The 25,105-nt window shown below is 43.5% G+C and overlaps 1 protein-coding gene across 1 annotated transcript in view; it reads right to left on the reverse strand.

Moving 5' to 3' along the window:
- Window positions 1-19,162: 19,162 nt before the first annotated feature.
- ntrk2a (neurotrophic tyrosine kinase, receptor, type 2a) overlaps window positions 19,163-25,105 on the reverse strand; it is a 54,156-nt gene continuing 48,213 nt past the window's right edge. The window contains exons 17-18 of the mRNA XM_082968648.1: window positions 22,191-22,349; window positions 19,163-20,402 (exon numbers count right to left, since the gene is read on the reverse strand). Coding sequence (XP_082824774.1) covers window positions 20,217-20,402; window positions 22,191-22,349 — 345 coding nt within the window. The 3' untranslated portion in view covers window positions 19,163-20,216. The remainder of the gene's footprint in view (window positions 20,403-22,190; window positions 22,350-25,105) is intronic.

Consider the following 25,105-nt stretch of genomic DNA (forward strand, 5'->3'; position numbering starts at 1 on the left):
AGAGGGAAATCTAGAATGAAAGAGGAGTCATTGAAGACAGAGCATATTAATTCATTTGTACAGTGTGCATGTCAATAAATCAGCCAAAGAGCCACCTGTCTGGAGGACATGCAGTCAACCTCTCTCTCTGTTATCGCATTGTGCCGCTGATGGGCAAAGTGACAGCGGAGGAGAAGAGAAAAGCTGCAGGACACTGAGAGAGCCTTGTGTTAGGAGGAGGAGTAGTAGTGGAGGAAAATGTTAATCAGAGATGCAGAGCATCAACAGCCTCTTTCGTCTTTCAGCCCTACGCCCCACTTCCTGTTTCTGCCTGCCCTCCCCAGTGTCAATCACACGCTCGGAAATGGGGTGAAAGAACTAAAAGACGTCCTCCGCCCCCAACCCAATTACAGTTCCGGCTTCTCTCTGTCTGACGATGGGGGGGGGGGGGGCATTCAGCTGCTGCCGAAGATCGCCATGTTCATCACACCCACACACACATCACTTGGGCGCCATGCACGGCTTTCAGTCTCACCGACTCTTATTGGCCTAAGCTGAGGCCCTTCCACGACATGGGTAATTAACATAAGTGTCCGTGCCCAACTGTATACTTTGTCCCTGCCAAACTGGCCATCAGACCTTCAACAAAAGCTTTAAAAAAATCCACACACACACACACACTTCGTCTCTGACATTCTCACATGGGCATAATTGGTTATGTGGAAAGCGGAGCTGACTTCAACCTCACGTTGCCACGGTAACTGTAGACCTATTTTCTAGGACGCGCTTACTCCCGTCCAGCGTGTTATTCATTCAGCCTCCTCACAAATGTTTTTCTTTTCTCTCCATCTACATTCTATCCCCCTCTCCTCCGATGCGATCCTTATTCACATGCATATGCAAATAAACACAATTCTCGAGACCAATTAAAATGGGATGTGAATGGAACAGGCCCTTAAAATGGGATGTGAATGGAACAGGCCCTTAAAATGGGATGTGAATGGAACAGGCCCTTAAAATGGGATGTGAATGGAACAGGCCCTTAAAATGGGATGTGAATGGAACAGGCCCTTAAAATGGGATGTGAATGGAACAGGCCCTTAAAATGGGATGTGAATGGAACAGGAACGTGAGTTGTGGTAATGAGATAGGGATGGGGTACAGGCTAGAGCTGGGACGATAAACCGAAAATGATCGACACTGATCATACCGATTAATTATCGCAGGCATTTTGCTGACATCGTTCATTACGATAAGTAGCCTTTAATGGAGAAATGTGAAGTTTGAAATGAATGCAATCAATGCAAATAGTCCAGGGAGCTATTTGGTTAGCTGTTCAGGAGTTTTATGGCTTGGGGGTAGAAGCTGTTTAGAAGCCTTTTGGACCTAGACTTGTGTGGTAGCAGAGAGCAGAGAGAACTGACTCTGACTAGGGTGGCTGGAGTCTTTGGCAATTTTTAGGGCCTTCCTCTGACACCGCCTGATATTAGAGGTCCTGGATGGCAGGAAGTTTGGCCCCAGTGATGTACTGAGCCGTACGCACTACCCTCTGAAGTGCCTTGTGGTCGGAGGCCGAGCAGTTGCCATACCAGGCGGTGATGTAACCAGTCAGGATGCTTTCGATGGTGTAGCTGTCAAACTTTTTGAGGATCTGAGGACCCAAGCCAAATCTTTTCAGTCTCCTGAGGGGGAATAGGCGTTGTCGTGCCCTCTTCACGACTGTCTTGGTGTGTTTGAACCATGACAGTTCATTGGTGATGTGGACACCAAGGAACTTGAAGCTCTCAACCTGCTCCACTACAGCCCTGTCGATGAGAATGGAGGTGTGCTTGGCTCTCCTTTTCCTGTAGTCCACGACCATCTCCTTTGTCTTGATCACGTTGAGGGAAAGGTTGTTATCCTGGCACCACAATGCCAGGTCTCTGACCTCCCTATAGGCTGTCTCATTGCTGCTCACAGCCCTGAGAGGCCCCCGTGTTGAGGATCAGAGTGGCAGATGTGTTGTTACCTACTCTTACCACCTTGGGGCGGCCTGTCAGGAAGTCCAGGATCCAGTTGCAGAGGGAGGTGTTCAGTCCCAGGGTCCTTAGCTTAGTGATGAGCTTTGAGGGCACTATGGTGTTGAACGCTGAGCTGTAGTCAATGAATAGCATTCTCACGTAGGTGTTCCTTTTGTCCAGGTGGAAAAGGGCAGTGTGGAGTGCAATAGAGATTGCGTCATCTGTGGATCTGTTGGGGCGGTATGCAAATTGGAGTAGGTCTAGGGTTTTTGGGATAATGGTGTTGATGTGAGCCATGACCACCCTTTCAAAGCACTTCATGGCTACAGACGTGAGTGCTACGGGTCAGTAGTCATTTAGGAAGGTTACCTTAGTGTTCTTGGGCACAGGGACTATGGGGGTCTTCTTGAAGCATGTTGGTATTACAGACTCGGCCAGGGACAGGTTGAAAATGTCAGTGAAGACACTTGGCAGTTGGTCAGCGCATTCTCGCAGTACACGTCCTGGTAATCTGTCTGGCCCCGCGGCCTTGTGAATGTTGACCTGTTTAAAGGTCTTACTCACATCGGCTTTGGAGAGTGTGATCACACAGTCGTCCAGAACAGCTGGTGCTGTCATGCATGCTTCAGTGTTGCTCGAAGCGAGCATAGAAGTCATTTAGCTCATCTGGTAGGCTCGTGTCACTGGGCAGCTCACGGCTGTGCTTCCTTTTGTAGTTCATAATAGTTTGCAAGCTGGTGTAGTAGGATTCAATCTTAGTCCTGTATTGAAGCTTCACCTGTTTGATGGTTCGTCGGAGGGCATAGCAGGATTTCTTATAAGCGTCCGGGTTAAAGTCCCGCTCCTTGAAAGTGGCAGCTCTACCCTTTAGCTCGGATTTTGCCTGTAATCCATGGCTTCTGGTTGGGGTATGTATGTATGTATGTATGGTCACTGTGGGGACCACGTCATCGATGCACTTATTGATTTAGCCAGTGACTGATGTGGTGTACTACTCAATGCCATTAGATGAATCCCGGAACATATTCCAGTCTGTGCTAGCAAAACAGTCCTGTAGCTTAGCATCTGCTTCATCTGACCACTTCTGTATTTAGTGAGTCACTGGTACTTCCTGCTTTAGTTTTTGCTTGTAAGCAGGAATCAGATTTGCCAAATGAAGGGCGAGGGAGAGCTGTGTATGTGTCTCTGTGTGTGGAGTAAAGGTGGTCTAGAGTTTCTTTTTTTTGCATATGTAACATGCTGGTAGAAATGAGGTAAAACAGATGTAAGTTTCCCTGCATTAGAGTATAGTACAAACACTACTTATATTTTGTAATGTGCAAATGTGCAAACCTGGGGCTGTAGGTAGCCTAGTGGTTAGAGCGTTGGACTAGTAATCGAAAGGTTGCAAGATCGAATCCCCGAGCTGACAAGGTAAAAATCTGTCGTTCTGCCCCTGAACAAGGCATTTAACCCACTGTTCCGAGGCCGTCATTGAAAATAAGAATTTGTTCTTAACTGACTTGCCTAGTTAAATAAAGGTAAATAAAATAAAAAGAGCTGGGGCTGTCTCTCTCTCTCTCCCTCTTTGTCTTTCTCTCTCTCTCCCTCTTTCTCTCTCCGGCCTATCAGGTTGTCATTGTGGGAGAACAGGAAGTGGTGCCCTATAGCCAGAGCTCTCACTGGCCTGGTGATAGATGAGACAGTTAAAAATAATAACATACATAATGTAGTATTTTTGTGCCCTAGTTTATAACTCTGTTGAAAACAGACTCATGAGACAATGTATTACCCAGGGGCTGGTTATTTATTCTGTAGTCTTTCCAATGTCTAGGGTACCAGAGGTCAAACTCACATTTACGTATGAGGACAATGTTGAGATGTGAAAGAGTGTGAGTGCCAAAGAGAGAGGGCGAAGAAAAAGGAACATGTATCCTAAATAGCACATAACTGTCACGTCCTGACCAGTATAACGGGTTATTTGTTATTGTAGTTAATTCAGGACGTGGCAGTGGTGTGTTTGTTTAGAGTGTTTCGGGGTTTGTTGGGTTATGTTCTTGTTAGTCTATTTCTATGTCAGTTCTAGTATGTCTATTTCTATGTGGTGTTTGTTGGGTTGACCTTCAATTGGAAGCAGCTGCTCCTAGTTGCTTCTAATTGAAGGTCCTATTTAAGAGGGGTGTTTTTTCTATGGGATTTTGTGGGTAGTTGTTTCGTGTATAGCTGTATGCCTTACAGGACTGTTTGTCGTCGTCGTTTTTGTATACGTGTGTTTTGGTTTTCCTTCTTTCTGCCAATAAAAAAGAAGATGAGTATATAGACTCCCGCTGCATTTTGGTCCACTTTATACGACGTCCGTGACAATAACGTTCTGAAATCCGTATGTTTTCTTAGAGCTTGGTGAAAGCGTGTTTGTCCTATTATGGTTATTTTGCATACAACCTTCCCACAACTTTCTGGTAATGGTGCAGGATAGTTGCTTGGCTTTGGAATATTTAAGGAAATTGACAAAAACAATTTTCTTGATATTTCGTTACTTTTTTGGTAATGATCTAGAAATGTTTTCCGACTAGTTTGAAATTAGGCATGTTCTCAAATAGTTCAGAAAACGTTAAGAAACAACGTTCTTCTGTGAGAATTTCAGTACTTCACCAGAACGTTTCCTACAGGTTTCCTCATGATTCTATTTGAAGCCATGTTCTCAAATTGTTCAGGGAACGTTAAGAAAACTTGACTTAAAAACCACAAGAGAACTTTAGTAACGTTCAGAGAATGTTCTAAGAATGTTATGTAAAAACATACATTCCATTCTCAGAACGTTTAAAAAAACATTCCATTCCCACAACTTCCAAATGTACTAGCTGGGATGTTAGTGATGGAGTGAGTGACTGATGGACATTAGCTGATGACTGACGGGCTAGTCCTATGTCAGCGGATCCTGCCCAGGTCGACTGGGATGTCGATGGACACCATCTGAGTTAAAAGCAATAACCTTCAGGTTAAAGCAGGGGGCAAGCAGGCTCCAAGAGAAACACTGGCGCGCCACACACACACACACACACACACACACACACACACACACACACACACACACACACACACACACACACACACACACACACCCTCTCATGAGCATAGTTAAACTGCGAGTTAAAGTAGGACTGGGTTGGACTACTGCAACGCTCTACTTTCTGGCTACCCGGATAAAGCACTAAATAAAGCACTAAATAAAGCACTAAATAAACTTCAGTGCTAAATACGGCTGCTAGAATCCTGACTAGAACCAGAAAATTTGATCATATTACTCCAGTGCTAGCCTCCCTACACTGGCTTCCTGTTAAGGCAAGGGCTGATTTCAAGGTTTTACTGCTAACCTACAAAGCATTACATGGGCTTGCTCCTACCTATCTTTCCGATTTGGTCCTGCCGTACATACCTACACGTGCGCTACAGTCACAAGACGCAGGCCTCCTAATTGTCCCTAGAATTTCTAAGCAAACAGCTGGAGGCAGGGCTTTCTCCTATAGAGCTCCATTTTTATGGAATGGTCTGCCTACCCATGTGAGAGATGCAGACTCGGTCTCAACCTTTAAGTCTTTACTGAAGACTCATCTCTTCAGTAGGTCCTATGATTGAGTGTAGTCTGGCCCAGGAGTGTGAAGGTGAACGGAAAGGCTCTGGAGCAACGAACCGCTCTTGCTGTCTCTGCCTGGCCGGTTCACCTCTCTCCACTGGGATTCTCTGCCTCTAACCCTATTACAGGGGCTGAGTCACTGGCTTACTGGTGTTCTTCCATGCCATCCCTATGAGGGGTGCGTCACTTGAGTGGGTTGAGTCACTGACGTGGTCTTCCTGTCTGGGTTGGCGCCCCCCCTTGGGTTGTGCCGTGGCGGAGATCTTTGTGGGCTATACTCGGCCTTGTCTCAGGATGGTAAGTTGGTGGTTGAAGATATCCCTCTAGTGGTGTGGGGCTGTGCTTTGGCAAAGTGGGTGGGGTTATATCCTGCCTGTTTGGCCCTGTCCGGGGGTATCATCGGATGGGGCCACAGTGTCTTCTGATCCCTCCTGTCTCAGCCTCCAGTATTTATGCTGCAGTAGTTTATGTGTCGGGGGGCTAGGGTCAGTCTGTTATATCTGGAGTATTTCTCCAGTGTCCTGTGTGAATTTAAGTATGCTCTCTCTAATTCTCTCTCTCGGAGGACCTGAGCCCTAGGACCATGCCTCAGGACTACCTGGCATAATGACTCCTTGCTGTCCCCAGTCCACCTGGCTGTGCTGCTGCTCCAGTTTCAACTGTTCTGCCTGCGGCTATGGAACCCTGACCTGTTCACCGGACGTGCTACCTGTCCCAGACCTGCTGTTTTCAACTCTCTAGAGACAGCAGGATCGGTAGAGATACTCTCAATGATCGGCTATGAAAAGCCAACTGACATTTACTCTTGAGGTGCTGACTTGTTGCACCCTCGGCAACTACTGTGATTATTATTATTTGACCATGCTGGTCATTTATGAACATTTGAACATCTTGGCCATGTTCTGTTATAATCTCCACCCGGCACAGCCAGAAGAGGACTGGCCACCCCTCATAGCCTGGTTCCTCTCTAGGTTTCTTCCTAGGTTTTGGCCTTTCTAGGGAGTTTTTCCTAGCCACCGTGCTTCTACACCTGCATTACTTGCTGTTTGGGGTTTTAGGCTGGGTTTCTGTACAGCACTTTGAGATATCAGCTGATGTAAAAAGGGCTATATAAATTTGATTTGATTTGACTGATAGACTTCGAGAGTAACGGAGAGCATCTCACTCTCTCTCTCTCACGCTTACACTCACACTGACTCACTCACACTGACTCACTCTCTCACACCCACTCCCACCACCAGCCCTATCAAACATGTGCAGGTCTTTAACTGGCCAGAGAATAACAGGTGAGGGAAGAAGAGCATAGCTGCTGGACATGTGACAGGTGAAAGAAATACAGTATGTTTAGTAAGGAATTACAGAGTTGTCAATCAATAACTCTTCACTTCCATCACAACAAGTCACAACAATCAGAACCATAGTTTGAGCTTAACATTCTTGTCTGAAAGGTCCTGCTAGCAGGTCATTTAGGGTGCAGTGTTGAGGGGTCAGGGACAGAGGCCCCGTACACACAGTTTGCAGCAATATAACTATTCACCCCATGAATTTGCAACCTTGGGCAGACACGCCCCATGATTAAGCCGGCAAGAGTCAATGAGAGGACATGTTTGTTTTTACCGCAAGCTGTTCTGATAGAGGCGTTGGTATTGGTGCTGAAATCTCCTTGAGCCTCCAGTTGTTTAGTTGTGACAGGAAGCCCCAGAGGAACCCGTCATTACAACACTAATCTCCCACAAGCCTCTGCTCCCCCTGAGGGTGTTCAAGTGTCGTCTCCTTTTCACTGCGTTAGATATCACAGTGTTTGGTTAAGAGTTTAAAAAGGTCAGTGTTGAGGGATACCTGAGCAAGATTATTTTTGATTACCCAGACTTCTAGATCAGCACTCCTACTCTGAGATGCTTTATGCATACAGGCCTTGATGTTTGTCATATCTAAGGTGTCTGGCACTCCTCATAAGAGCCAATGCAGTACCTCCAAAACAAACCATGATGGTACTGTAGATAGAGAAGGCAAGTCTAGTCTCTAGAGATGGATGTTTGTGCATGGGTTTGTTGCTCAGATTAGACGGTTAGAGTGAGAAAGGCTGGCTGTGATTAGAGAAACCTGCATCTGTGTCATGGTTTTATTCTGGCCCTGGTTTATGTGGCCTAGAGCCATACTATAGAAAGATCACATTATTACCCTGGAAACATTTACTGTCTTATGAACACACACACACTGCTTTATTTTCATGACATTTCTGGACTTTTTGTGAGTAAAAATGTTAGACCATTAAAAATCCATATTCCCTAAACCTAACCCTACCCCTTAATCTAACTTTAAAACAAACCCTAACCCCAAAACCCTAACCCTAACCGTAACCCCAAAACCCTAAACCTAACCCTTAAGCTTAAAATAGCATTGAACAAATTCACACACACTCTACGAAGGGTAAAGGTTCTTTCTGGATATGTCAATTATTAAGCGCTATAGAAAGAGCATTATTGATTGATTATCATAATGATTAATAATTTATCTGTGTAATTGCTACTGGAGGGAGATGGGAGGAAGGAAGGCACGGGAGACAACTTGGAGCTTGGGAAGGGGGGGCTGTGGGGAGGGGGGGGGCTGTGGGGAGATGCACACAAGGGAGGGGGGACGTGGGGATAGCAACGTTACATCAACATTAGCAAGGTTATTGTTGTAAGGCCTATTATGGAGCCAAGTCAGTGTTGTGTGCTTGTTTTGGACCTTTATGAATAAACCTGTGTGATCCATTTGATATCTGACCCGAAGTCAGTGCTAAAAGTGTGGTTCTCCTTTCATCACACTCCTGTGATCCTCTTGTACCTGACCGTGGATCAGTGTTATTTGTGTGGGTTTAATGAAGCCTCCCTCTCCCAGGGCAGCAGTGGTTAGGTGGTTTTCCAGTGTGCAGCTTTTTTTAACTTGGCATCAATCTTCTGTCTGCTTCTTCTGCTTTGATTTGATTTGATTCACAGTGTTCCAGGTGACCACATGATCCAATTTCATATGGAACTCAACCATAACATGAAGAGGGTAACAGATAGTGAGCGTGGTCGTGATGGGCGGCTTGTGATGGGAGGGGCTTCATCGATTGTTGTACGGATCAGAACATGCTGAGACGGCAACACAGGACTTTACACTATTTTCACATTTTGAAAATAAAAAATGTCAGCCACACTATGAAGCAAGGTGGAGTAAATGAAATGTTCAATTCGATCAAGCCTTATAGAAAACAATGGGCAATTTTCCATCCAGGAAGTGAATTTCAATTGAATGAATTGACAAGGATTTTTTAATTCCTCTTTCTTGTAAGGAAAGTGATTGACTGGATTATCATTCACAATGTCCCTCACCATATTACACACACAAACACACTCTCTTACTCACACTGACCTTGTTACTCTGAGATAAATCATGTTCTCACTTTCCCTGACCTACGAAATCATCAGTACGCAATTATCAAGAACTCATACACTCGCGCAACCACACACACACACACACTATGTACATTAAACACATTTAACGTTAAACCACCTTTCACTTCCATTGAGCTCTTTAAATGGATGGTGGTCAACCCAAGCTGTGAACCAAATCAACAATTCCACTGAGAATGAAACCCAACCAAAATCACAGTTAGTCCTAAACCACAACGCTCATGTTCATGGACCACAACAACTCCTCTCTCCTTGCCTGTCCCTGGCAGTATTGTGTGTGTGTGTGTGTGTGTGTGTGTGTGTGTGTGTGTGTGTGTGTGTGTGTGTGTGTGTGTGTGTGTGTGTGTGTGTGTGTGTGTGTGTGTGTGTGTGTGTGTGTGTGTGTGTGTGTGTGTGTGTGTGTGTGTGTGCGCTCAAGTGTGTGTGAGTGTGAGAGATTGCATTATTGATTGTTCTGGATATGTTTTTTTAAAAGCATTTAGCAATCTAGCAATTAGTTAGTGCTTAATGTACAATGTCAAAACAGCTCGCATCGACCGGGTCATTGATCAGTTGACTCATTATGTTCCTGGCACAGGGCAGTCATAACCAATGTGCATGAATCGCCGTCAAAAGACCATCCCTCTCTCTCTCTTTGTCTTTCCCTCTTTGTCTTGCTAATTTTCAGTCCATGTCCACTGACAACCTTTATTGTTATCGTCCTCTTCTTGTTGTCGCCGTGGTGATTCCACGTCTTTCTAAGTCTCCTCAATATTTATATTATCTTTTTAGCAGTCACAAGGTAAACATTTACATTTACATTTAAGTCATTTAGCAGACGCTCTTATCCAGAGCGACTTACAAATTGGTGCATTCACCTTATGATATCCAGTGGAACAACCACTTTACAATAGTGCATCTAAATCTTTTAAGGGGGGGGGGGGGTTAGAAGGATTACTTTATCCTATCCTAGGTATTCCTTAAAGAGGTGGGGTTTCAGGTGTCTCCGGAAGGTGGTGATTGACTCCGCTGTCCTGGCGTCGTGAGGGAGCTTGTTCCACCATTGGGGTGCCAGAGCAGCGAACAGTTTTGACTGGGCTGAGCGGGAACTGTGCTTCCTCAGAGGTAGGGGGGCCAGCAGGCCAGAGGTGGATGACTTGTTTGGGTGTAGGGCCTGATCAGAGCCTGAAGGTATGGAGGTGCCGTTCCCTTCACAGCTCCGTAGGCAATCACCATAAACAAATGGATGCATACAGTAAAATGTATTTAATATTTTCAGCACATACACTACCGTTCAAAAGTTTGGGGTCAATTAGAAATGTCCTTGTTTTTGAAAGAAAAGCAAATTTTTTGTCCATTAAAATAACATAAAATTTATCAGAAATACAGTGTAGACATTGTTAATGTTGTAAATGACTATTGTAGCTGGAAATGGCTGATTATTTTTAGGAAATATCTACATAGGCGTACACAGGCCCATTATCAGCAACCATCACTCCTGTGTTCAAATGGCACGTTGTGTTAGCTAATACAAGTTTATAATTTTAAAAGGCTAATTGATCATTAGAAAACCCTTTTGCAAGTATGTTAGCACAGCTGAAAACTGTTGTTCTGATTAAAGAAGCAATAAAACTGGCCTTCTTTAGACTAGTTGAGTATCTGGAGCATCAGCATTTGTGGGTTCAATTACAGGCTCAAAATGGCCAGAAACAAATAACTTTCTTCCAAAACTCGTCAGTCTATTCTTGTTCTGAGAAATGAAGGCTATTCCATGTGAGAAATTGGCAAGAAACTTAAGATCTTGTACAACGCTGTGTACTACTCCCTTCACAGAACAGCGCAAACTGGCTCTAACCAGAATAAAAAGAAGAATGGGAGGCCCCGGTGCACAACTGAGCAAGAGGACAAGTACATTAGAGTGTCTAGTTTGAGAAACAGATGCCTCACAAGTCTTCAACTGGCAGCTTCATTAAATAGTACCCGCAAAACACCAGTCTCAACGTCAACAGTGAAGAGACGACTCCGGGATACTGGCCTTCTAGTCAGAGTTGCAAAGAAAAACCTATCTCAGACTGCCCAATAAAAAGAAAAGATTAAGATTGGCAAAGGAACACAGACACTGGACAGAGGAACTCTGCCTAGAACGTCAGCATCCCTGAGTCGCCTCTTCACTGTTGATGTTGAGACTGGTGTTTTGCTGACAAGGTAAAAATCTGTTGTTCAACCCCTGAACAAGGCAGTTAACCCACTGTTCCCCGATAGGCTGTCATTGTAAATAAGAAGTTGTTCTTAACTGACTTGCCTAGTTAAATAAAGGTTAAAAAAAAATCTATTATGTGACTACACATAAAATTATACTTGAAGGAAAATTGTTCCATGTTTGCGGCCAGGGAGCACGTACCTGGGGTCAATTAAATTCATAAGCCTCTTGAAACCTTCCTTTTCGACTGTGCTAATTGGTAGTATGTCCTTAGCAATACAATGCATAATAGCATTTGTGATGTCTTTGTCTTTTCGATGTTTGTTTGTAGGGCATAATGTTGACTGCTTCAGGCAAACATCCCTAGATTGACCTGGAGCTTGAGGGGCGTTTATCAATACCGTGGCGCAAACTCAAACTTCCTGCATGTTCCAAAGAGTGATTTTGCTTCAGATGAAAAAGGTGTGTACTTTTACCAGACTTCGTAGCCCCTGTCCACGACACAATTTGCACCGAAAATTGCTCTGCTCTTTGTCGGACTTAAAAAAGCCAAACCACTTCCAAATTACTGAAACAGTTTAACCTTTTTTATCAATCATTTCTTCGTTGGAAGCTTCTCCTTCTCCTTCTCATTTTGAGGTTAACAGTGGCTCCTCCATCACTCGAGGTGCCAAGTGGTTTTTAGTGGGCGTATACCTCTCCACGTGCATATTGTCACTTCTCCGCATGTCCTGCTGCGTCAGAGGTGAAATGGACTGCTGTACCTAATTATTCTACATCGACAGGATCGAAAATGAATCTAAAAGTCTTTATACCGTTATTGAGGGAAGTAATTACCTCGATAATTATTGATATTGATTTATCGCACAGCCCAGCCCTAACCACCACCTCTTCAACCATGTGCCTGAGTTATTTTACTCTGCACGTATTATTAAGAATTGCATTATAGTAGATACATTTCCTAATTGCAATCAATAGTGAGCACTTTATTTGGCCACAACAATGAAGCCTTACTTCAGTATAATTAAGGATCACCATGGCAACCGGAGGATATGTCTGTATGAAAATATGAGAGGGTACATGTGGAGGCAGTCTAGACATCTGTCTGTATCAATATGTGTGTTACATTACAAACGATCATTTGGCTTATGAATCTTAATATAGCCGCAGGCTTTTCCGTGTCAAAGACACCTAAAAAGATACTAAAGAAGTGCAGTCAGAAAGTAAAGTCTCACAAAGGCAGAGGAATTTCAATAGTCACCTATTCACATGTCTAGTCCCCTTCCCCACAAAAATGCACTTTCTGCTTTCTGTTGTATTCTTGTCTTTCTTTATACCACGGGTACTCAACTCTTACAGCTTTCCCAAACTCGGTCCTTGGGACCCCAAGGGGTGCACATTTTGGTTTTTGCCCTTGTATTGTAATAATGCATGATTAAAACAATCAAAGCTTGATGAGCAGTATGCAACACATGCACACACGCAAGCACGGACGCACATACACGGGTGGACTGGGACCAGAAATCGGCCCTGGCATTTCTACCGTACCGGCCCATTTGTTTCCCTTGAAGCCCCCGTTATTAGCCAGATAATGATATTTTTTTATCAAAACACCTAAGTTAGACAGGGCCACTGGGCCCCCCAAAAACATCACCACATTACTTGTAAAAACAGTACTAAAGTGATAGAAAAGAAAACTGTAAAATATTGTGGAACACGTTGAGAGTAAACTGATGACTTTTCACTTCAACCAAAAGGTGGCGTCTCTAACTTCCTCTCTAACACAAAAGGACCTTTTTGTTCTAGTGCCTTCTCCCAACACAGACATAGACACACGCGTGCGTGCATGCGTGCACACACACGCACATACACACACAGAGAGAGAGTGCCAACTGCACGTTCTCTGGCCTAAAAAGTATCAAACAAATGTTTCCATGGTGACATTGTGAACATTCATTAAGCCTTCTCTCTTGAGCTCCAGTCAAACTGCCTTCATTGGCATTGGAGGCACCACATCTGCTAGGACACACACACACTACACACTACACACTACACACTACACACTACACAAAACGTCTCAATGGAGAGGCACAGGGGTGCTCTGTAGAACAGAGGTTGTATGGGGACAAGAGGTCCTCGACTACCCCCAGCCCTTTCCCTCCTCTCCCTCCACTTCATCCTACCTCTTCAACTCCACCTACACTTTTAAAAAATGCAACTAGGAAAATTCCATGTTGCTTAAATATTCAAGTTGGCTGGACTTAAAATTGGGAAATTGTTGAGTTGACATGAAATTCTCCTTTAACCCAATGATTTCTGTTCAATGTGAGTTGAATTTGAAAAACAATGTTGTGTGAACTTAAATATTGAAGTTTACCTTTGCAACACATATAGCTGAGTTGATCACACAAAAGAGTTTAGTTTGCTAAAACCCAATTTAAAATACTGTGTTGGCTTAAAATACATGTCTCATTAACATGTTTTCTGGAGTGCCTTTTAGCAAGATGTATTCTGCATTATTTTAGTCAATATACTTGTCAGGGACAGTTTACAATTATAACATATAGACTAAAATATGTTGCATTACACCAGATATAGCCAAAAAGTGGATTTGTTCGAACCATTAGTGAGATTATTGTACCTGATTGTCTAGTCTGGGGTTAGTCAGGACGTATTCTGGGGTTAGTCAGGACGTAGTCTGGGGTTAGTCAGGACGTAGTCTGGGGTTAGTCAGGACGTAGTCTGGGGTTAGTTAGGATGTAGTCTGGGGTTAGTCAGGATGTAGTCTGGGGTTAGTCAGGACGTAGTCTGGGGTGAGTCATGATGTATTCTGGGGTTAGTCAGGATGTAGTCTGGGGTTAGGATGTAGTCTGGGGTTAGTCAGGACATATTCTGGGATTAGTCAGGACGTAGTCTGGGGTTAGTCAGGATGTAGTCTGGGGTTAGTCAGGACGTATTCTGGGGTTAGTCAGGACGTATTCTGGGGTTAGTCAGGACGTAGTCTGGGGTTAGTCAGGACGTATTCTGGGGTTAGTCAGGACGTAGTCTGGGGTTAGTCAGGATGTAGTCTGGGGTTAGTCAGGACGTATTCTGGGGTTAGTCAGGACGTATTCTGGGGTTAGTCAGGACGTAGTCTGGGGTTAGTCAGGACGTATTCTGGGGTTAGTCAGGACGTAGTCTGGGGTTAGTCAGGATGTAGTCTGGGGTTAGTCAGAAAGTATTCTGGGGTTAGTCAGGACGTAGTCTGGGGTTAGTCAGGACGTAGTCTGGGGTTGGTCAGGACGTATTCTGGGGTTAGTCAGGATGTAGTCTGGGGTTAGTCAGGACGTATTCTGGGGTTAGTCAGAAAGTATTTGAAAGAAAAAAAACTTTCTGGTCCAGTAATTAGATCATGACTGAAACTAGAAATTAGTCAAAGGGGATTGTAAGTGTAAAGTTAACATGCTTGTCTGAAACAAAATAGAAAAATAAGAGCCATCTGTCAATAACAAAGTAATTCCATAGTTGAGGAAACATCTACATTATAGTTCATCCAACGTAAATGTATAGTTCATCTGATACCCTCACATCTTTAAGTTGAGAGGACTTGAAATCAAAAGTTGATTCAATGTTAAAAAACAAATCAAGGCAACTAGCTGCAGTACTATTTCTAGTTTACTCAACATTGACAAATGTGTTGAGATAACTCAGGAATGTATGTTAGCAGAACTTGAATTCCCAAAGTTGGATAGCTACAAATTGTGAAAATGGCCACATCTAAGTGATCGCTTGTCAGATTTTCTTTTTTAAGTGTCATATTCTTCCTGGGGGTGTGTATGAACAGATTTTTAATAAGATTTCATGTTGCTAAAATGCTGTCACTTCCACTTTAATGCCTAACCTTAGAATTCTGAGTTATTGCTTAACCTTAATAATTCTGAGTTAATGCCTATACTAAACCTTGGAATGATACAGAGAAGTAACCAAACACTTCAAAATGTAATGTTTAAGAAACATGGATGAACGTCTAAATTTGAAGTGAGACTGTGAGAGCTTGTTGGCTTTTCCTCTGTGTGTCTGTGACATTGATTTGCGTTTATGGCCTCTCTCTGCCTCACTACTCTGTGCACTGATTAAAAGTATTTTTATGAGTGCAGAGTCCAGAGATTCTATTTTATACACACCAAAGAGAATTCTACTATCCCTCACTCTCGTCCTTGCACGCACACAGCATGCACACCGATACAGGGGATGATTTTACCCTTTATACGTTTCTCATTTCACTTTCGACAAAGGTTTTGTTCAGTGGAATAAGAAGATAGAGGTACTTATATTAATGTCTTAATTGCGTGAGGGATTTAAAAACTCTCTCGAAACTTCATCCACACATGACCAGACCCCATTGTGATAACTATAATTGGGTTGGCTGTGTATGTGAGAGCATAGGATCTAGAGGCTGAACACAGTAATAAACAAACTAAAGTTGAAGCCTTTATTAGTCCTTTATCAGACATATATACATGCTCCACAAATGATTTGTAAGCAGATGTCACAGTATAAAGGGTTTTATAAAGATCATGCCACATTTGGCAAAGCTCTAGATGTAAGGATCTGTTATATCACCCTTTGTGACATTAGAACTGATTTGTAAAGCATCAATGTGCAGTCCTAGTAAAGGCCATTTGTTTCTAAGTTCTAGCTGTGTTCTATATGCTACTGTACTCAAACACTCCCAACACACACTCGTTGCGCTAACACTCCCTCATTCACACAGAGACACCAGACATCAGATCTGCTCAGGATGAGGTAAGACATAACACTTTAATTAATGACACCGTGTCACAACAGAGTTGTCCGTTTCATTGAGAAAAGCTGATCACATTATTATTACACACGTTATGGAACACCTGTCACAGCACTGAGGCTAAAGCCATCAGAGCCAGATGGGTTGTATACAGCACATTTTGTTCTGCTCTGCTCCAAGCCTACACACACACACACACACTCCTCTCACTGACCCATCAGGGAGGTCACAGTTGGACAGTGTAACAGCTGGGAGAGAACACATAAAGAAAGAAGAAATAAAGGGACAGTGAAGATACATTCCAGAGAGGATAATGCTCAGTCACAGTTTTCAGTTCCATTGGAGGAGGGTTGTATAGGGATGTATGGGGTTGTAATAGGGATGTATGGGGTTGGATAGGGTTGTATGGGGTTGGATAGGGTTGTATGGGGTTGGATAGGGTTGTATGGGGTTGGATAGGGATGTATGGGGTTGGATAGGGTTGTATGGGGTTGGATAGGGATGTATGGGGTTGGATAGGGTTGTATGGGGTTGGATAGGGTTGTATGGGGTTGGATAGGGATGTATGGGGTTGGATAGGGTTGGATAGGGATGTATGGGGTTGTATGGGGTTATAATAGGGATGTATGGGGTTGGATAGGGTTGTATGGGGTTGGATAGGGTTGTATGGGGTTGTAATAGGGATGTATGGGGTTGTAATAGGGATGTATGGGGATGTATGGTGTTGTAATAGGGATGTATGGGGTTGGATAGGGATGTATGGGGTTGTAATAGGGATGTATGGGGTTGTAATAGGGATGTATGGGGTTGGATAGGGATGTATGGGGTTGTAATAGGGATGTATGGGGTTGTAATAGGGATGTATAGGGATGTATGGGGTTGTAATTGGGATGTATGGGGTTGTAATAAGGATGTATGGGGTTGTATGGGGTTGTAATGGGGATGTATGGGGTTGTAATAGGGATGTATGGGGTTGTAATAGGGATGTATGGGGTTGAAATAGAGATGTATGGGGTTGTAATAGGGATGTATGGGGTTGTAATTGGGATGTATGGGGTTGTAATAGGGATGTATGGGGTTGTATGGAGTTGGATAGGGATGTATGGGGTTGGATAGGGTCGTATGGGGTTGGATAGGGTTGTATGGGGTTGGATAAGGTTGTATGGGGATATATGGGGTTGTATAGGGATGTATGACGTTGTATAGGGTCATATGGGGCTGTATAGGTTTGTTTGCAAGCAAAATACTGTATAGCCGTGAAACAGAAGACATTGTTATGTGGCCAACGGCAACTGTCCATCTCTCTTGTCCTTGTCAGACAAAGAAGATTCCAATCTAAAGAGTGACAGTCTGAGGGGGTTTTAACATTTATACAGTTTTGTTCATTTTGTCCTCTTGTATTTAAGAAAAGTAATACGGTATATCACAGCTAAAGACCAATGTTTAGGACTATCACGTTCACAGCATGGATGAGGTTGTAACTAAAGGAGATTTGTAACTAGAGGAGGTTTATAACTATGCAACATGAGGTTGTAACTAAAGGAGATTTGTAACTAGAGGAGGTTTATAACTATGCAACAGGTCACTTGTTGAGGGTTGTGATTGTCAGTTCCTTTGAGATGTCAATTTCTGACCAAAGAGATCGATGACACTGTGATTGGAACCGCCCATTGCCTAGAGCGTATCGGTAGTTGGACCCTACAACAGAGAGGATTCTGGGAAGGCTCCATTAGTAACAGTAACTGGACCAGGATGTACAGTAGACTTAGACTGGGTCCATTGTGATGGAAGAGAGTTACATAGAAATGTCTTCCATTGCAGTCCTCTGATAGCTTCTTCCCTCATTAGCAACCATTTCCATGTCCCACTTTAGCCAGTTCATGTAGGATAGATCCACACAGAGCATTAAGAGTGGTTCCTTAGTTCGATGGCACATTCGTATTCACACAGTGCTCTTTCTCACACTGGCAGTTCTCTCACCGCCAACTACACCCACACCGAAGGCCCCTGCACACAATGCTGCTTTGTAATGCACAACATCATTGTATGACCAATGTTGAATACCTGTATAGCATTGCTCCATTTGCTCTGGTACAGAAGGACATCCACTGTCTTTGTGGAATGGATGATATCTATTGGACCTACTGTGTGTAACATGTGGCAGGCAGGAAAATTCAACAATGACTGTGTGCAAGGACTCAAACATCCACACACAGTCTGTCTAAAATAACACCCTATTCCCTATGTAATGCACTACTTTTGACCAAAGCCCAATACGGGCCCTGGTCAAAAGTAGTGTACTATTATGGATGCACACATACACACTCAATACTGTCAGCATAATCAATTTAATCACTCAGAATTTGATTCAGACCTCGATTCAGACCAAAGAATTGACTTAGACCTCAGAAGATTTGTATCAGAAAAACTGGAAAAAGAAATACAAAATACGTATGGTGAACATTCAGTATATATCAAAAATGATAAATGGAACAAAACAAATAGCAATGAGCATATGACCAAACCAATAAAATGCTCGGGGGGGGTGTGTGTGTGTGTGTGTGTGGTGTGTGTGTGTGTGTGTGTGTGTGTGTGTGTGTGTGTGTGTGTGTGTGTGTGTGTGTGTGTGTGTGTGTGTGTGTGTGTGTGTGTGTGTGTGGGGGGGGGGGTTGAGGAGCCCATAGAAATGCGAGGTGTGTGATGTAAAGAGCTGTGGGTTCTAAAACTGTCCAGACCGCACTATGATGGATGTTATCTCTCTATTTCCCTGCAGACATTCAGGCCTCGTCCTCTCCCTCTTCACTCTTCTCTATCTCGCTGTCTCTCTCTCCTTCTCCACTTCCTCATCTCCTTTCCCTCCCATAAAACAATGTCTTACATGTCTGAGGGGAGATTGTGCTAATGGCCAACATGAGCTCCTTAATGAAATATACATTACACCATTACTGACAAGGGCTGGGGCTGCGTGGCTAAAGCACTGTGGCCGGGACTAAAATAATAAAACATGCTCAATTAAATTTCCTTCAGAAGCTTTTTGAGTGTTTATGTAGAAGGAGGTGGAGATGTGTGTGTGTGTCATGATTCTACCACAGTTGACCCAACCACGCCTAAACGGAGATCCTCACCACTGACAATGAAAGGACCATCTCACACAGACCCCGCCCAAACTCTCTTTCTCAGTTAGAACTTTTATAGTGGGGACCCCATTTTTTCCATCAGAATTTATGAGGATCCCATTTTTTCCCCCAAGAATTTCTCACGACCCCACCCAAAATTTTATGACACAACCTTAAAATCATAGAATTTTTACATTCACAATTAACATTAAATTCATTGCATTTTCATCTCTTACCAAAATGAAAAGAAACAAATTAATAAATATACTGAATAAAATGTTGTTTTTCAAATTATCTTATATTGTCCCATACAATAATCTGTGCTCTTAATTTTTTGGCCCCCCCCACCCCCATTTGTTGTCCTGACTTTGAATACCACTTAGTTATAGCATTTCATTTGTTGTTGTTTGTCAGCATGAGGGGAAATGTCTTATGTCATGCCTTGTTGACATGAGGGGAAATAATAGTCTGGTTGCTTCTATGTCTCCTCAGATGGAGCAATGCGTCTCAAGTCTTTTCAGGACATCGCTGGGGTCTGGTAGCTGTATGTCCGCTATGTACAGAGAATAAATCACCCATCTGCAGTGGAGGCACCTCTTCTGGACTCCAGGGGTTTTATTTACAGAAGGATGGAGTTTCCAGAAACCAATTGGACCAAATGGCACCTCCCACTGCCTGCTCGTATATACTATAGTACAGCCCTCTTAGCCATTTACAGTAGACCATTTAGGCGCCGTTAAAAAGCCTTTGAAGAAATGGGAGAAGCCTTCCCACTGCAAACCATTCTTAATGTCTCTTGAGCAGGAAGAAAATAGATGGTGGGTAAAGAGATGCATGACAGAGTAGAAGTAGGAAGAAAGTATGAGAGAGAGAGAGTGAGAGAGAGAGGGGGAGAGGGTAGGGCACAAGGGAATAGTTGGGGAATCTTCTGATTGCCTTAAAGAGTTTGATCGTAGCTTCAAATGCGCACACACACACACACACACACACACACACACACACACACACACACACACACACACACACACACACACACACACACACACACACACACACACACACACACACACACACACACACACACACACACTCTCTCTCTCTCTCTCTCAGCCGAGGATGTCCAGGTAGACAGGAGAGGCCTTGGCTAGGTTGAGCAGTAAGCTGTGGATATCCTTGATGTGGTGTCTCATGTGGGGTTCCCTCTGCCAGCACCCCAGCATCAGGTCGTACACCTCCTTGGGACAGGTGCGAGGCCGCTGCAGGACACGCCCCTGTGTAATACACTCAATCACCTGTGGGTGTGGGGGAGACACAAGGTTACGATCACTTTATGCACACTTTATGCACACTGAACAAAAGTATAAATGCAACAATTTCTTAGATTTTACTGAGTTACAGTTCATATAAGGAAATCAGTAAATTGAAATAAATTAATTAGGCCCTAATCTCTGACTGGGAATACAGATATGCATCTGTTGATCACAGACACCTTAAAACAAAAGGTAGGGGTGTGGATCAGAAAACCAGTCAGTATCTGCTGTGACCACCATTTATCTCCTTTGCATAGAGTTGATCAGGCTGTGGAATGTTGTCCCACTCCTTTTCAATGGCTGTGTGAAGTTGCTTGATATTGGCAGGAACTGGAACACGCTGTTGTACACGTCGATCCAGAGCATCCAAAACTCAATGGGTGACATGTCTGATGAGTATGTAGGCCATAGAATAACTTTGACATTTTCAGCTTCCAGGAATTGTGTACAGATCCTTGCGACATGTGGCGTGCATTATCATGCTGAAACATGAGGTGATGGCGGCAGATGAATGGCACAACAATGGGCCTCAGGATCTCGTCACGATAATTGCCATTGATAAAATGCAATTGTGTTCATTGTCCGTAGCTTATGCCTGCCCATACCATAACCCCACTGCCACCATGCGGCACTCTGTTCACAATGTTGACATTAGCAAACCGCTCGCCCACACGTCGCCATCAGTTCTGAGGCCGGTTGGACGTACTGCCAAATTCTCTTAAATGACGTTGGAGGCGGCATATGGTAGAGAAATTAACATTCAATTCTCTGGCAACAGCTCTGGTGAACATTTCTTGCAGTCCGCATTCCAATTGCATGCTCCCTCAAAACGTGAGACATCATTGTTTTGTGTGACAAAACTGCACATTTTAGAGTGGCATTATATTGTCCCCAGCACAAGGTGCACCTGCGTAATGATCATGCCGTTTAACAGCTTCTTGATATGCGACACCTGTCAGGTGGATGGATTATCTTGGCAAAGGAGAAATGCTCTCTAACAGCTTATTTGTGAGAAATAAGCTTTTTGTGTGTATGGAACATTTCTGGGATCTTTTATTTCAGCTCATGAAACATGGGACCAACACTTTACGTGTTGCATTTATATTTTTGTTCAGTATAGATCAGTAAGTATCTGATATACAAGCTGTATGGAAATAGCTCCATCTTGCCATCTGATAGACCAGATGGAAGCCATTCAGATCTATACACGTGCCTTGGGGGTATGAGCTAAGGCTAGGAGTCAATTTGGCTTTGGGGTTAGGGGGCTACAACCTTTTTTAGGGAAGTAACCAGAGATGGGATTAGGGGTTAGGGGGTTCTGACTAGGTGGAACACAGCTACGACCAGCAGTGATTTTTCGTAGCAGGTTAGGAGAACTTACGTAGCGGATTAGAAGAATTAACGTAGCAGGTTACGAAAAGGGTTAGGGTTAGCTAAAATGTTGTCCTAACCTGCTAAGAAAAGTCACTTCCGGTCATAGCTGTACTCCATCCAGTCACAAACCAGGATAGGGTCAAGGTTGGGGATTAAAGGTATTGTAAAATATAATTGGCCATTCTGTTGGAAAGCTTTGCCAAAGGACTGACTGTGAGGGTAGACTCCAGTTAGCGGTAGCCTGGATGCTAGTCTGTTCTGCTTTCTTGACACTTCCTCATGGAACTGTTGTAAGGCAAGAGAACAGAAACAGACTGGCACCCAGGCTACGATGGAGGTAGAGTATAGTCAGAGAGTTGGGGTTAGGGTTGCGGTTAGCTTAGAGGTGAGACTGACCTCGTTGTTGGAGAGCTGGTACCAGGGCTGTTTGCCGTAGGTGAAGATCTCCCAGAGGACCACGCCCAGACTCCACACGTCACTCTCCGTGGTGAACTTCCTGTACATGATGCTCTCTGGAGGCATCCAGCGGATGGGCAGCATGGTGTGACCGCCCACCTACATCAACACAAACACAGTCAGCCTGGACGCTTTATTTGAACGGTACAGAAATGACAATATATTTTCTGTGAAACTACTTGGTAAAATGGTCATAAAACATAAATGACCTTCAAATTACTTTTTATTTCTTTGCAGTTCATTAAATGAAGCACAACTATGCATCATTTGGTACCTAGTCACCAGTTGTGTTGCATTCGTTGAGGTAAGAATGTAACCCTAACCCCAACCCCAACCCATTGGTATCTCAATCCCATACTTTTCCATCACAAATTAGGTCAATAAATGCCAGTTAAAATCAGGGGTTGGAACTGGTTCAGAACCAAAGTTATCCATACTGTTCCGGAACAGAACCGTTATTTTTAAAAGCATGGGAACTGGTTAATAACATTCTTTTACTTTTCGGGCATTTTTTTCCAGTCCCACAATAAAACGCAACAAAGGGCCTATGCAAAGCCCTTGCCAGCGTGTGTGCAGGCTACCTGCCCCTCCCCCCACGAAACATAGGCTACTGTACCCTAGTGACGTTACAAGCATGATTCAGAAATTAGGGAGTGCGATTTTTAATTAGAGAAGAATGGATTCACTTTTTCAATGCTAGTTAACGATACTATATTTATCACTTTTCACACTGGACAAGATATGTTTTTATTTTAATTCTGGTGCCGCTCTGCACACACAAGCTTGGGTCCTCCGTTAAGACAACTCTCGGAAGATCCTTTATGGAAGCCGCTCCTCCATAGGTATAATTCCGTGGGGCTTATTCAGATAACGCATGTCATAACAAGATGCCCAGTGCTTCAAGCCAAGCCTTCTCCTCCACCCTCTCTTGCTCTTCCCACACACAAAATGTCAGTCACATCTCTTGCCCTGCACTTGTCTGTCCAATGCATGTAGGCTAAACAACTATAGCTTGCCCGCTACATAGCAAGCTTAAGCTGCTCTATCCTCACTGATTGGTGAAGTAATTTAATGTTGAGCTAAATGAAGAAAAAAAATATATCTCCGAGATTTAAAAAGGAACAGAAAGGAATGACATAAACCGTTACATTTTGGGGGTTTGAATCAGTTCAATATTGTATTTTGCTGGTCGGAACAGTAGAATGGAACAACAAAAAAGAATGGTTCTGTTCAGAACGAAATGATTGGAAAATAATTTTGGTTCCAACCCCTGGTTGAAACAGTACCCTAAAATAAAGTGCAAATAAAAGAAACCTAAAAGAAACGCAGTTGTTCAAAACTGCAAATGGTAAAATAACAGGGTACATTGTTTTTTCAACTGTTGTGTCTAACACACAGACAAATATAGTTATGAGCACTAAAAGGTTACGCTCAGTTTTTCAAAATGCCTTACTGCAGCAAGGTACATAGTTAATGTGACAAACAAGCAATCATCTAACTATAACCCATGCAATAAAATACCTGTCTGAAATATGTCCCTGACCCTGACGGTGCTGTTCCATCCACTTTGAAGAACATGTTAATTACTGCGCTGCAGTACAGGTGGACTTTGTAATGCTTGGAATGTAGCTACAGTCTTACCGCCCCAGACACTGCGCAAGACAGGAAGTTGTGACTGGCCACTGCTGTCTGTCGCCCACTCAGCCCTGAATGGTCTTTTCCTCTCTTCGTCAGAGTGGCCTTTACTTTACTAGTCCATTAAAGCCAAGAGATAGTCATCACCGGTGTGTGTGTTTTTCTGTGAAAACCAATCTAGCTATAGTCCGCCTTCTCAAAGGCTCTTTCCTCCTCCTCAACACATAACTCACTTTAAGTGTTTTCACATAACTAAAACCCCACTTGAGTTTCCAAGGAGAGATACTGTGTGTGTATGTTTGTTACGATAGATTCACGGTCAAGTGGGGTTGAGGCCAACATCCAGTGAGTGTCTCATTTAGTTAGTGTGGTTTAGTTTGAAATATTAATGCTTCTTTCCTGATCTTAGTGTCTCCACTTTTTGTGTTTGTGTGTATGCTTGTTGCTTGTGTTTATATGTGCTTGCTTGTGTTTATGGCTCTGTGTGTATGTGCATGTTTGATTGTGTGTGTGTGCTTGTTTGTGTTTCTCTGTGTGTGCATGTGTGTGTTTGTACATTTGTGTGTTACTTTGTGAGGTAGAAAAGCCCCTGATTAATTGTTCTTAACATCCTGAGTTCATCAAATATTAAGAGAAGCAGTTTTACTAGCCTGTTCAGAGGGCCCAATGGTTTTTAGAGCTCACTAGAGCGAGGCAGATCCACTTCAGCATTCTTAGGGGCAACATGAGCGCCTATTAACAATATCATCTAGTAGGCTCTCGGCTTGCTAGGACGTTGTGGATGGGGATAGAGGAAGGGCTTAAAATGCGAGCTATGGCTACGAGGACTGCGGGTTCAATCTGAGCTACAGCTCCGAGGACTGCGGATTCAATCTGAGCTACAGCTCCGAGGATCGCGGGTTCAATCCCAGTGCTAGGCACTCGTTTTTTCCTTCCATTTTAAACCTATCCCAAACCTTAACCCTTACCTTAACCAGTCGCAATTAATGCCTAAACTTAACCGCCGAGTCTTGACAGAAATATGTTGAATATTGAAGTCAGACCATGAGATCTTATTGCTCTCAGACTTATAAATATTCATTAATAACTAACCCACTGCTTGTCTGTGCCAGAAAACCTCAAAGAAGAAGAAAACGAGGAATTGTGAATTTAGAGTTTAGAGGCCGCGGTATCCATGGCAACCAGGCGGGCTTGAAAGAGAGCTTTTGGGATGCTTTAGA

This window comes from Salmo salar, chromosome 24 (genome assembly GCF_965601325.2).
Source record: "Salmo salar chromosome 24, fSalSal1, whole genome shotgun sequence".
NCBI lineage: Eukaryota > Metazoa > Chordata > Actinopteri > Salmoniformes > Salmonidae > Salmo > Salmo salar.